Source organism: Cupressus sempervirens, chromosome 3 (genome assembly GCF_028749045.1).
Source record: "Cupressus sempervirens isolate cs-2001-9-10 chromosome 3, ASM2874904v1, whole genome shotgun sequence".
NCBI lineage: Eukaryota > Viridiplantae > Streptophyta > Pinopsida > Cupressales > Cupressaceae > Cupressus > Cupressus sempervirens.
Window position 1 is genome coordinate 355387850 of NC_143120.1, and position 13587 is coordinate 355401436.

The following is a 13587-nucleotide window of genomic DNA, read 5'->3' on the forward strand; positions in this document are numbered from 1 at the left end:
ACTTCATATGTTTGAGTGGAGAAGAATAATAAGAATATGGCTTCTACTAACACCATGGTGATTCAAGTACAAGTGATGAATGCTATGAAAGGGAATTGTGTTAGTTACTGAGAAGTGTTTGAGCTAGTCAAGGGCATAACACAATAGATGGTGGCCCTCAATGTTGTAGATGAGAGTTCCATGACTCTATCTAATTTGACCATGAAGGTCACTCATGTTTCTACCCCTATGCTCCAATTATTGCAAGAAGAGAATGAGGAAAATAGTCTTGGTGTGAAGGACATTGCAAAAATTTATGAGTTTTAGGCTGATGACTGGGCCAAAATCTTGCTAGCCAAGAAAGGAAAAGAAAAGGCCAAAGAGTCCTTTTTTCTTTACTAGTTTATGATGGAGCTTTGTTTATGGTTTTATCAATCTTTTTATATTCTAACTCAGTCATTGGGCCTTAAAAACTATTTATATATTTGGTTTAAATATTTCAACAAATATATTCCTAGATACTTAAGAAGAATAGTCTATATATTTTCTAGGAACATTATGCAGTATGGTAGATATTTTTTGACTTATAGTTTGTAGTTTTCGCTATCTACTAGTAATTTTGTGTTTGTTGCTAGTAGATATGATGATCTATATGTTAGCATCTGGTTTTGGTTTTCTATGTTGGGTACAATTTTTGTTTTATTAAGGGAGAGCTGGTTATAGTGCTGGTAGTGACTTATCCTTAATGTGCTATTGAATGGGTTATTCATGGTGATGTACTAAGGGCTAGGGCCCTTATTTTGGCTACTTTTAATATAAAAAACATTAGAAAATAGATTGTTTTGGGGAAAACTTTAAACATCTATTGAATGCTCAAAAAAGTGCTAAAGGGTAATCAATGGTATTGATGGATCATACTAGTGTGTTCATTTTTTCAATAGAATCTTTTAAATTAGTAAATTCCATAAAATTTTGACATTATGTGACATATTTTAGCAATGTAGTATAATGGTTGTTTTGTTACAAAAAATTATTTATAGATCTAAAATGGTGATGTAATTAGGATTCAAAGTGTTAAAATATGTAAGATTAATAATAAAATATGTAGGTTTCATTATATATCTATTTTAAAGTAAAATTATTTTAAAATAAATTGTTACATTCGTAGTAAGTATAACATTTTTACATTAAAAAAAAACCAAAATCACTAATATATAAGTAAATAAAAGAAAAGAAAAGAACGGCTTCAACAAATTGCTAAAAAAATGACAAATGCTATCCTAATAAAGATAAATATATGGTAGTATCTCCCCAAAACACATACAAAGTCCTAACTAGATCTTCATTCTCACATATTCACTCGGCATCCATACTCCCAAACTAATCAATTAAGCCTAGAACATAAAATTTTCTTGACCTAGTCCAATTGGTGAACTAATTTCTATTTCTATTAGTTTCATATCAATATATTTTGATAGGATTTTTGTTGACTTCATTATTACATTTCCTATATCATTATCATTCTCATTTAATTCATTACAATTTCTTACAAATGTCTTTTGTATCTACTTAAAAATTTTGCATGTTAACATTATTTTAGACCTTATTGAATTTACATAAATTAGATTACAAAAAAATTGTAATAAGATTTTTTTTTCAGAATTTTAAAACTAAAAATAACTCTTTAAGAATGTAAGATAAAAGAAAATTCATCCTACTAAAATTATTTATAATGCAACATAAGCTACTAGCATATCTTATTCTAAATATTAATAGATTATGATATATAAGACCTAGTATATACAAAATTAAAAATATCATACATACTAAGCTGTAGATTAGATTAGGAAAAAATGCCTTGAAAAATATTGCTAGATCTTTTCTATGATATCCTTTTTGAAGTGGTTATTTTATCATATTGTAAGGTACAATAGACACTTACTAAAGGATATCCGATAATTTATATATGAAAGTATACAAGTTAGTGTAATCTCAACTTCCTTATTGATGCATTGTATTTTTCAAGTTTATAGAAATGGCATCTATAAATTGCCAACAAATTTCTTATTGATTAATTTTCTTTATAAAAAATTAAAATAATTATAATAATTAAATAACTATCATCAAAATATTAAAAAAGAGAAAATACAAAGATATAATTATTGTGAGGAAGCACTTCTATCACTCTTGACATTAAAACCCTGAAATTTAACATAAGACCTACAACCAATTTCTCCAAGTTTCTAAGCAACACAACATATAATGGCTATATTATGACTGATTGTACAAATAACTATGTGAATAGACCCATTCCCAACAAAAAGACAATTAACAGCGCGAGTGAACTCTCGGCTAGTGATCTACTTTTTATTTCAACACATGAAAACGCAGGTTGGATCAATGTTTGCCTGGTGCGGGGCAGAAGGAAAGAAATAGAGTTGTGGCATTTTCGCATGTTTCACCAAACCTGAAAGGAGAAACTTCAGGGCAGGCGTCCTTGAAAGCTCTAGTGTACTCGGCAGGACTGCATGTGGAAGTATATACGTCGCAGTCAGAACACGTACACCCGATCACCTCATTATTCAACTTCAGCTGTGAAATTGGGGGGCAGATGTCACCAACGAATGCTGCACAATACTGCGAATCGCAACGACTGCCTAAGGCTTCTGAGTTACCATAGTTGATAAGCATTGGGAGGTTATAACCCTTCTGGACATCAAGTTTTTGTCGGTCTTTATCAAATATGGCCCGTGTATAGGGCCTCGTCATCTCCCCTTCAGCAGAAAACTCACACTTCAGAAGATTTTGGCAGTCTCCTGATTGACAAACCAATCGCGAAGAGTTTTTGGGGTCGGAGGAACATCTTATCCTTCCCCAAATGGTTGCCCCCCAATCCATTGGAACTTCCATGGTGAACGAGTCCCCCGGCTCCATCACCCTCTTATACGTCTTTGTTACCGTTCCTGATTGAATCCCGGGCCACACACGGAATGTGCAATTGTTCACCACAGTTATGGTCTTGTGCCCTTTACTCTCTATTAAACAATAAAATACAAAAATAAGAATAGAGCTAATAAAGATCTATTAGATTTCTACAATCTATGCTAATGAAATTTTAATTTCTGGATTTGATTGTGTAGAGTTTTTATAACCAACGTTTCCTATCATATTATATGATCAATCATCAGAATGTAAGAGAAAAACATCAGATGCTGAATCATGTAGTATGATCCAAAAGGTTGATGAAGAAAACTCTACACAATCAAATTCACAAATTAAAAGTTCATCATATGATGGACCATTTAGTATGATCAGAAAGTTGATGGGAAAAAGCTCCACACAATCAAATTCAGAAATTATAGTTTCAGTACAGATAATATAGGTTTTAGATTTCTACAACTTATGCTAATGAGATTATTATTTTTGGATTGATTCTGTAGAATTTTTTCATCAAAATTTTGGATTATACTACATTATTCATCGTCAGGATGCAAACTAGCAAAAGGAACATCAGCTAATATATCATGTAGTACAATTTAAAATGTTGATGAAAAAAAACTATACATAATAAAATTCAGAAATTAAAATTTCATTAGAGATAATAGTTTTTAGATTTTCATGGAATGATAATATAAAAATGATTCTCATGCTTTGGCTCTTTTGATTTACCTGCAGAGTTCAGAGTTGTCATTGTTAGGAAGATGCAGAGAGAGAGAAAGAGACTCCATTGCAGAGGGTTATCCATTTTTTCGCAAGCTTTTTAAGTACAATCTAAACAGAGGTTTCCGGCTACAATGTAGATAGAATTGAAAGGGGCAAACATATATAGGAGAGGAGTAGAAACCCGCAACTCAATTGGCAGATTGATGCTAAGCATTTCCAGCTGTGATAATGTGCTAATTGTAGATATATATCTCTTTAGGATTTGCATACTTTCTGAAGCCGTCTTTATCATTTTTTTTGCAGACTAATTGTACGCATATTTTAAGGTAATCAAACGTAACGCCCGCAAGCATGTTCATCTCTTTGTTTCATGCTGATTTTTCTAACTTAGACTTATCGCTAATGTAACGGTTTAGATTAACTCAACGTATATGTGAGTACAATTCTTTGAACACAAAAAATTCTAAGACAATCTGATTCTAAAGTGTTTCATTGTTTTGATTTTTTCATTTTAAGACAAAATTAATAACGTCAAATATATGCAATATTGGAAAAATAGAACAAAAGATTTTAAACAAAGAGAAGGAACTTGTAACTTGTTTTTATTGAATAGTAGATGTCAATTTATACAATAGCTTGACTCAACAACATTCCTAAATGATTGTTAATTAGATTGACAAAAAACTACTTCATGATTGACAACACACACATAAACTTGACACTAACTCAAACTTATGGACACCTAAATCAACACATCTACAATAAGAACTTGATTCAAACCAAAACTTTTTTACTCAATCCTAAACTAATTTTGTGTTGCCAAAAACTCAACAAGGCTTTCCACATGTGCAACAATTATTATTGGCTACCATTGGAACATTAACTCCAACACCCCCACTTGATGTGACAACTAAAGGAATCAATATCTAGAAATTATACTTTGAAAATATGCCATAGAGGAGTAAGACTTCCTCATAGTTATGCAGCTATCATCTAGCTTTGAAACACCACTGGACACACCATCTCTTCATAAACAATGCCAAGCTTCCAGACTTTCAGATCTCCCCAGATTATTGGCACACCATCTCCACATGGAATGCCTCATAACCATCGTAAAGGTATAGCTTCTCTGATCCTATAGCACCTCAAACTATTTGAGCATTCATCTAGCATCTACTACATTCTTTTCATATCTTTCAAAGCATTTATTTCTTCAAAATCAAACAAATTTTTCAATGAAAACATAATCATCGAGTTGTTCTTCTCCTAGCCTCATTTTCTTAACAACTTATTTTCTAACAAACAAAACTTAATAGGAAGATAGCTCTGATACCATATTGGAAAAATAGAATAGAACATTTTAAATAAAGAGAAGGAACTTCTAGCTTGCTTTTATTGAATAATAGATGTCAATTTATACAATAGCTTGACTGAACAACATTCCTAAATGATTGCTAATCAGATTGACAACAAACCACTTTGTGATTGACAACACGCACATAAACTCGACACTAATTGAAAGTTATGGACACCTAAATCAACACATCTACAATAAAAACTTGATTCAAACTAGAACTCTTTGACTCAATCCTAAACTAAACTTGTGTTGCTAGCAACTCAACAAGGCTTGCCACATGTGCAACAATTATTATTGACTAGCATTGGAACATTAACTCCAACACACAGTTTATCAGTGATCTCACAAAGGAAGTTCCTTACCATTGATTGAATAGATATTGAGGGAGAATTGATGACAAAATAAGTAAGAGGATTTCTTGCAAAAGAATAGCTATTAATAGAACACCTAAATCAAATAACTAATGCTCATAATCAAAGCTCAATTAAAGAATGTGTCATTTCCAACACTACCCTATCCACCTTATCTAAATTTTATGTACTGTAATTTAAAAATGATGAAAAAAGTCCTCTTTTCCTCATGGCATTCAGCATTATTTTAATTAAAAATTGTTTAAGTACTATACTACACATTCCCTAAGAAAAGAATATATTAGTAGCTTATACAAAGAATACAGTCATATGATATATAATTGACTAAACTTAAGAAAATATCCTCCACATAGGGATGGCTTAAACATCATACCTTAAGACTTGATTTCTAGGCTAAAAGTGTTAAATAGCCAAAGTTGATTTATTTTCCCAAACTTAATTTCTTACTTAGTGTGTGATGTTTAAGACTGACCCTCAACACATAGTACAAAGTTGTGGTGATAGTCATATGTGTGAGATATTTTAATTTTTCCCACCTATTTATCAAATATTATCATTAGGTTCATTTATATTCTTTTGATTTAAAATGTCTAAGACTTTTCACAATAATTTAAGTTTGAATAAATGATTCTTCATCTTGCAAAATAATGAGGGCTGAAAGGAAAGAATTTAGATGGAAATAAAGATTCAATATTTGATATTCCTCTACTCTTAACTTGTTATATAATGTAGCATTTTGAAAACATAACACCAATTATTGGTGACTTTAGGATCCTTTAGATCTCATTTTAGTTATTTAAAGATATAACTATCTTTATGTTAGATTTAATATATATTTCATTTAAAATTCATGAAAATTTTCAACAATTAACTTGGACAAGAGCCTTGAATTTAGAAATGTCAATACAAGGAACCGACCAAGTTGGTCTTTTCCTAAGGCATTGCATTTAAGTAGGCTCTGGGACCAATGTGTGGGTGTGTCTTCTTAATCATTATTCTTGGTTGACATAGAAATATTTAATTCTTAAATGAGTATAAAAGGACATCAAGGCCTTTCATTTTAATATCCCATTATTACAATTAATGTCACCTAAAATTTGATTTCCAAAGAAGCTGTAATCAATTAGGTGGATTTCAATTCATGGTTTGAAGGTAATCATCCAACTCATCATCTCAAGTCTTCATTTATTCAAGATCATTTCAAGAAAAGATTCTTTTGCAAGGAGATCCTGAACCAAATCCAAATCATTCATAGAAATCTAATCTCTTTCCCATGATGGCCAATCAGAAGAATTCTCAAGCAAGAAAAATGCTCATACATTCATACTTCTCCTCAATTAAATTATTTAGGCATACATTAATTGAAGATGTAGGATTTGAGAGTGTAGATCCATCAATTTGTTAAGGGATCCCTAATTTCATAATACATTTTAAGAATCTTCATGGATTTGACTGATTCCTACATCTATCCATGAGGTTTTTTCATGCAAGGTAAATCGGACATGTATCTTGTTTATAGTAGTTTCCTTATGCAAATTTTGTTTCATTTCAAGTTTCATTCCCAAATCAAGGATTAGTCAAGGAAAGGCCCTTTCAATAATAATTTTCTCTTTGATTTTTGTACAAGAACATCCATTCAAACTTTCAAATCTTGATTTTAGGTGTTGCGCTTGCCAAAAATCAATCCTTTAAATATTTCTCCTAATTTAAAGTCCATGCAAAGATTGACCTATCTTAAGGAACTATATAAAAAAGAAGGCACTCTTCTTTTGACCTAGAATTTTTATAGTTAAAATTTATAGCTGTTACAATATCTAATATAGAACCATTTCTTATTGTCATGGGTCTAGGATAGTTCAAGGTGAGTTCATCCTTTCTATCTTCATGCTTCACATAATTTTAATTATATATATATATAATTTGATATAATCTCTTATTATTTTTAATTTTCAATGTGTGTGTGTGTGTGTGTGTGTGTGTGTGTATCTTAGCACTAAAGAAAATTATCCCTATATCATACTTCATCCTTAAATCTAGGTCTTGACTTAGCGCCCCTTCATCATGTTGGTTTATGCTAATTTAATATGGGCTTGAGGTTGAGCCTTTGGGGGATTCCTAATGTATGATACCATCAACAAAATATTTAGTTTGGGAAGTGATCATGTTTCATAGAATTGCTCACAATTTCTTATGATACATTTTGATGAACCTAATTCTTTAAAGCACTATACTCCCTAATTTTATATTCAAAGGTTTTTTACATGATCCTCTTTATATTCATTATAATAAAATCATATATTTATGCTATATTGTATAGATTTCTCCTCTCCATATCTTAAGAGATTTTTTATTCTGCATTTGATTGTGTATATTTTTTGCATCAATGTTTCAAATCACACTCTATGATCCATCATCATGATGAGAGAATATAAGAATAGCATAGTAATTAGATTTGAAACAAATCTCCCTACCACGAAGGGTATCAATTACAATTATCAAATTTGCACAATCCATTTGTTAAGAATTTTTTGTTTCTGGATTTGATTATGTGTATATTTTTTACATCAATATTTTTTATCACACTCTATGATCCATCATTAGAATGAGATAATTTAATTAAAGAATAATAATTATATTTGAAAAAAGTTCCCTCCCACGAAGTGTTTCAATCAACATTAACAAATCTTCACAATCCATTTGTTAAGATATTTTTGTTTCTAGATTTGATTGTGTATGTTTTTTGCATCAACACACAATCGAATCTAGGAAAAAAATATCTTACAATGAAGAAATTTATATGTAAATCTAATAGAATAATTGTAAATAATAGAAAGTGAAAGCTATATTAAAACAAAAGTAATGATAACACTAAAGAAAAGAGAAAGACATTTCATTTTATTGAGCTGATTTAAGTGATAACATGACCTCTATTTATAGAGACTCTCAACAACTATATGTTGAGAGGAAGATTCTAGGTGTTACACATTTGGATGATTGGATGAGAGATATGAATAAGTCCACAAGAAGATGTGGATTAGTGGAGTGCAGATTTTTAGGAATTTATAAAAATCACACTGCAGTTCAATTGAATTCAACTAACTACAAGTGTAGTGGGTACAATTAAATTTATCCAAAAATTATAAAGAAAAGAAAAGCATAGCAAGAACAATCAATTTGGTTCACTATGGTGTACCATAAGTAATGATGTAATTAGTGTTATTAGGTAAATATAGATTAGATCCAAATGGTTGAATGTTTGGAAAAGTTTTCTTGAAAGTTAATTCAATCTCTAGCAAATTGCATTTCCTTAAATATTCATCACAGTAATCCTTACACCTGACCACTTTATTGTTGACCATTATTTGCAAATTCATCAAGAAAACTTCAATAATAAGTAGAGTGCATGCTTGATATTCACAAATTTAAAGAGCCCACTTGGTTCTTGAATTTGAATAGGAATTGACATTTTTTATTCTTAAAAAAACTTAATATTTTGTTTTGGTGCACAAAGATAGAATTGGAATTGGAGACAATGTAACACCTTGCCAGTGAACCCAAAAGAAATTAACCTATTAAGTCACTAAGTTTACCAAACAATATTTTTTAAAGATTAAAATAAAAGAGATAATATAGTAGAAGAAAAAACTCATATACATACAAAGAAATACAATAATAGTTACATCCCTCAATGGTTCCATGACATTGAATCACATACATAAGTTTTATTAAGATTAAATCTAAAACATAACAAAGTCCACACCACAATATAACCATAAGTACAAATCAAATGAAATAATATAAAAATACATAAGATGCCACATGGCATAACCAAAATGCAAAATCATCCTCTGTATAAATCATGAGGTATGAAATCCTAAACGAAGATACATCATGATAAGATAAAACATCTCATTGGATCTCAAAATCAAAGTGCAATAAATAAGAATATGACCATAGAACATAATCACAAGATTAAAATCTTAGATCTCAATGGTATAAGAAACACTACCACCTGACCTCATGGAACCTAAATGACCCACTCCCACCCTACTGAGGAGATAATCTAGAGTCGCAAATGGATAACAATCCAAAATCATAACAAGAATCTCAGTCATAGAATCCTTATAGAAATCTATCTCAAAGGTACCAAGTACAATAGTAACATCTCATCCCAAAGGAAACACAAAAATGTAGAAAACCTAATATTTAAGTGAGCATCATCATATGATCCAACTCTAAGGTTACCTTGGCAACCTTCCTAGACTTTGGCTCCATAATGACTCTATATGACATCAATATCCTCTATTATAGACAAGGAATACTAACAACAAATGGTCACAACCAAGCATCCTCTCTACTTCTATCCCAGCCTGTACTAGCAGTCAAGGCATGGGAAAGTTAACACATCAATTCTTATTAATTTATTTTAAACCTATTTAACAAAATTTTATCACTTATTGATACAACTTACAATGGGTTACCTAAGCAACCTCTTTAGGGTTTCAACCTTCATTACAAGCCACTTCCCAGCATACACATAGATAACCTACCCCAAGTTCATAAAAGTATATCTCATCAAATTACAATATTCACATTAGTCTTATATAAGCAACAAGAAATCACCAAAAGATAACTGATCGAAGTCATAGCTTACACCAAGAAAATCACAATATTCAACTCAATCCTATACATTCAACTAGAAAGCACTAGCAAATAACTGATCAAAAGCTCATCATAGAAATATGTGAATATATCACAATGGTTTTCATACAAAGATGGTGACTAAATAATATACATAATATCATCCTAGATAAAACGTCTCTCAATCCTTTGGTATACATACCTAAACTATTTAGAACTAGGTTTAAACCCAAAGCCCAACATGCAAGAAAACACATCATCTCATTACATAATTAAAATGAAAGTACGAATTTAACAATTTCAATTCTCCATCATAATAATTCCCTAAAGCTTTGGTTCGAGAAAAAGGTTTCTTGTTTTTGTATTCAAAAGATTCCTAATGGCTAGAAGTTTCCAAGTTGGATTGATCAAAATAAAGGTTTCATTTTTATATCTTAATCACCTACATCTTCCCAAATAAGCTATGTGTTTATTTCTGTTCAATGATAATCCATATGGAAATATTATTTCATTTAAACTCCATGCATAAAACCCATTTACTAATATTGTTAAAAGTTCTACCTTTGGAAACTAAATGATCATTATATTTCATAACTATTAAATTTCTTTTATTTTTTTCAAAAAAATGAAATTTAACTGTAAGGTCCCTCCTTCTATGTACTTATCAAATATGAATTCCTCTATTCAATTTGTATAGGAGATTAGAATGGATATGAAGTAATGTTGTATGTTTTAGATGTCCTAATGAAAAATGAGATCAGTTGATACATTCATGATTTAAATACTTAGTGATTTGAGAACTACTACATTATCTTGACTATTTAAATATTAATTTTTACTAATGATGACATGAGATGTTTCACATGATGATGATATTGATTATGGTACCTCCACGATTAGGTTATATGCATTCAAATAGTTCAGTATTCCTTATTAGTGATGTTTATGATGTTTAGGTATATGCATTCCTAATGATGATTATTCTAGTATTTTAATCTAAATTAATGAATAAGTTAGCTTATATTGATTATGTAATTACTGATGATTAAATGTGTGTATAAATGAGAAAGGGTTATTTAAATAAAAGTGATGTTTTGATTAATGTGATTATCCAAATAAGTTTTAAATATATATACATGTGATATTTCTCTAACTACTGATGTGTGAAATGAAGTGTTCAAGATTATTAGCTGAGAAATCTAACAAAGAATCAAAACTAGACCCTATCTACCATTTTTGAAAACCAAGGTTGAGTCTAATGAAAGATACAGATCCTATTGTTTCATATTTCTTTTGTATCGTAAATTGAATGTGTGTATCATTCTATAATCATTAAGTGTTAATATTTTATAACGGTAATTTTATAGTGTCGCTTAACACTTGTGATTCATTTATGCATTCCAGCATGATAATTAGGGTTTTCCAAGTAACCTAAGAATTTGAGTTGGACTAGGTTAGTGACCTACTACTAATTAGTTAGTAATTGGGATTAATTACCCTAAATAGAGTTTAGTGATAAATTTGCATATTTTAGGGTTTTATAAGGTCCAAATATTTGATGCATTTTAATAGGTCCTAAATAGTCTTAGAGGCCAAAAAATATCAAATATATGTACCTAGGGGGTATATGTATGGATTGGGGGCATTTTCCACCCATCTAGCCCCTTTCATTGACTTTGGGGACCACCCAAATATCTCATTTTCACTTTATTACGAAAATTAAAGTTTCACCATGAGTTTGATAAGTTAAACTCAACCATGAAGTTTTCCTTAATGATAGGATTGAGTTAAAAGACTATGGAAACCTTAGTCAAGTGGGGGAGTTATTGCATTTTTGAAGGTGGTTGAGTTGGGAGCCTTTTTAGTGGTAGATTTGAGAGTAGAAGGTTGTTCACCCAACCTCTAGATTTAGAGAGAAAATTCAAGATTGAAGGTAAAGGAAGGATAGGTGTTCTCAAATTTTAGTTTTTCATAACCTTATTGTGAAGGTAGGAATCCTTCGAGCTCATGTATTCATATTGTGTTTCATTTCTTAAATTAGGATTATGCATATTTATATTTGTGTGTATGATGAACATGTTAGGGATGGGAGTGTAATGGGTTCTCTTTAAATGTTTTCCTTCATGTTTTACATTTGATTTTCGAGGGAATTTGTAAGGGTTGTGTTGGCATTACTCACCCTCAGATAAGGAAGAAGTGACCACGTATGGGAGGAGGGCTTTAGTTAGACTCCAGTAGTGTAGAGTCTCTTCTCATAACAAGGAGAGGGAGTGAGTAGGGTCTTATAGGCCCCTACTCATTAGTGCAAACCATGTTTTATTTTTTTAAATTGAGAAGTGAAAGAATGGAAGTTCTTATGATATTAGCCTCAAAAGAGTATCTATGGAAGAATGGAAGTTCTTATGATATTATCATTGAAAGGGCATCTGTTATGGTGTTGTGACCAACTTTTCCTACTTGAAAAAATCCATGTTCTCGATAGTCTAGTTTGGTAACAAACCTATAGTACAAAATTGGGATGGGATTAATTTGATTGATTGGTCTTCATGTTAAACCTATTTGTCTCCCAGTCAGTTTCATTCTCTCCATGTTTACCTTGATGAAATTGTAGATTTCATAGTGGTTGCTCTATTTTGGAGCCAAGAAGGAAATTCATAGTTATTATTTCAATTAAAATGTTGAGAGATTTCTCCTCAGGATAATGATCTCATTGTAAAAATGCGACTGTTAAACTTATTGTTGAAACAACTACGATCTTAGATTTTCTTCCTTGGTTCTTTCCCAAAGGAGTCCTTGAATTAGATGATGGAATGAAAAATGGAGTATTTTCTTTCATATGATATTTTGTGTTATTAAATTTATATGCATATGTTTTTCAGTAAATGGATGCAATGATGTTTTATCTTTCCTATAGCATTCTTATAGTTGGAATTTGTATTCATTTGATTAATGTTTGTTAGATAAAATGATGATATATATGAAGTCATACAATTCAATACCAAACTATATTAAGAAAATTCGATGTTATGATTGGTACTTCAATTGTAATTTCATGTTTATTAGGAAGTAAAATAATCCTTTGTTATTATATCAACATAAGCAATATACTCTATGCTATAATTCTATTTTTTTTAAATGTCTCCCTTGGTTAATTAAATAAACATAAAAGTCTACACTTAGAAAAATAATGGACTTGAGAAAAATTCAAAATTCCTAGAGTAGAAAAGCTCTTTAGATTTTGTATTGAAAAAAAATTAATCCCCTTGAGATAATAGGGAATATTCCTTTAGAATTCCTTTAATATATTTTTTGACACTTTTAAAAAGAAATTTATATAATTAAAGAATAAAAAAATGAATTAAAATAAATGACTCAGCCTAAATATGTACCTTATCCCTCCTCACCTAAGAAACTTTCTAAGCCATAACTATTAGCCCTCCCATGTTGCTAGGAAACCAAGAAAATTAAGTGCAAGGTCATTGTTCCCACCACATCCTCCTTCCCTCCTTCTAAGTTGTCACGTCCTCCCTTTTTAAAAGCTATTATCCTCATCCAACATGCTAGGGTGAGATTAAG

The 13587-nt window shown here is 30.5% G+C and overlaps 1 protein-coding gene across 1 annotated transcript; it reads right to left on the reverse strand.

Moving 5' to 3' along the window:
- Positions 1–2376: 2376 nt before the first annotated feature.
- LOC149566456 (pathogenesis-related thaumatin-like protein 3.5) lies at positions 2377–3724 on the reverse strand. Its single transcript, XM_089816480.1, has 2 exons — positions 3649–3724; positions 2377–3014 (listed from the first exon to the last, which is right to left on the reverse strand). The coding sequence occupies exons 1-2, from the start codon at positions 3722–3724 to the stop codon at positions 2377–2379; spliced, it is 714 nt and encodes a 237-aa protein (XP_089672606.1).
- Positions 3725–13587: the final 9863 nt, after the last annotated feature.

Coding starts and splice junctions, on each gene's coding strand:
- LOC149566456 (XM_089816480.1), bottom strand. CDS start 3,724: ATGGATAACCCTCTGCAATGGAGTCTCTTTCTCTCTCTCTGCATCTTC. Junction 3,015..3,648: donor GACAACTCTGAACTCTGCAG/GTAAATCAAAAG, acceptor ATTGTTTAATAG/AGAGTAAAGGGCACAAGACC.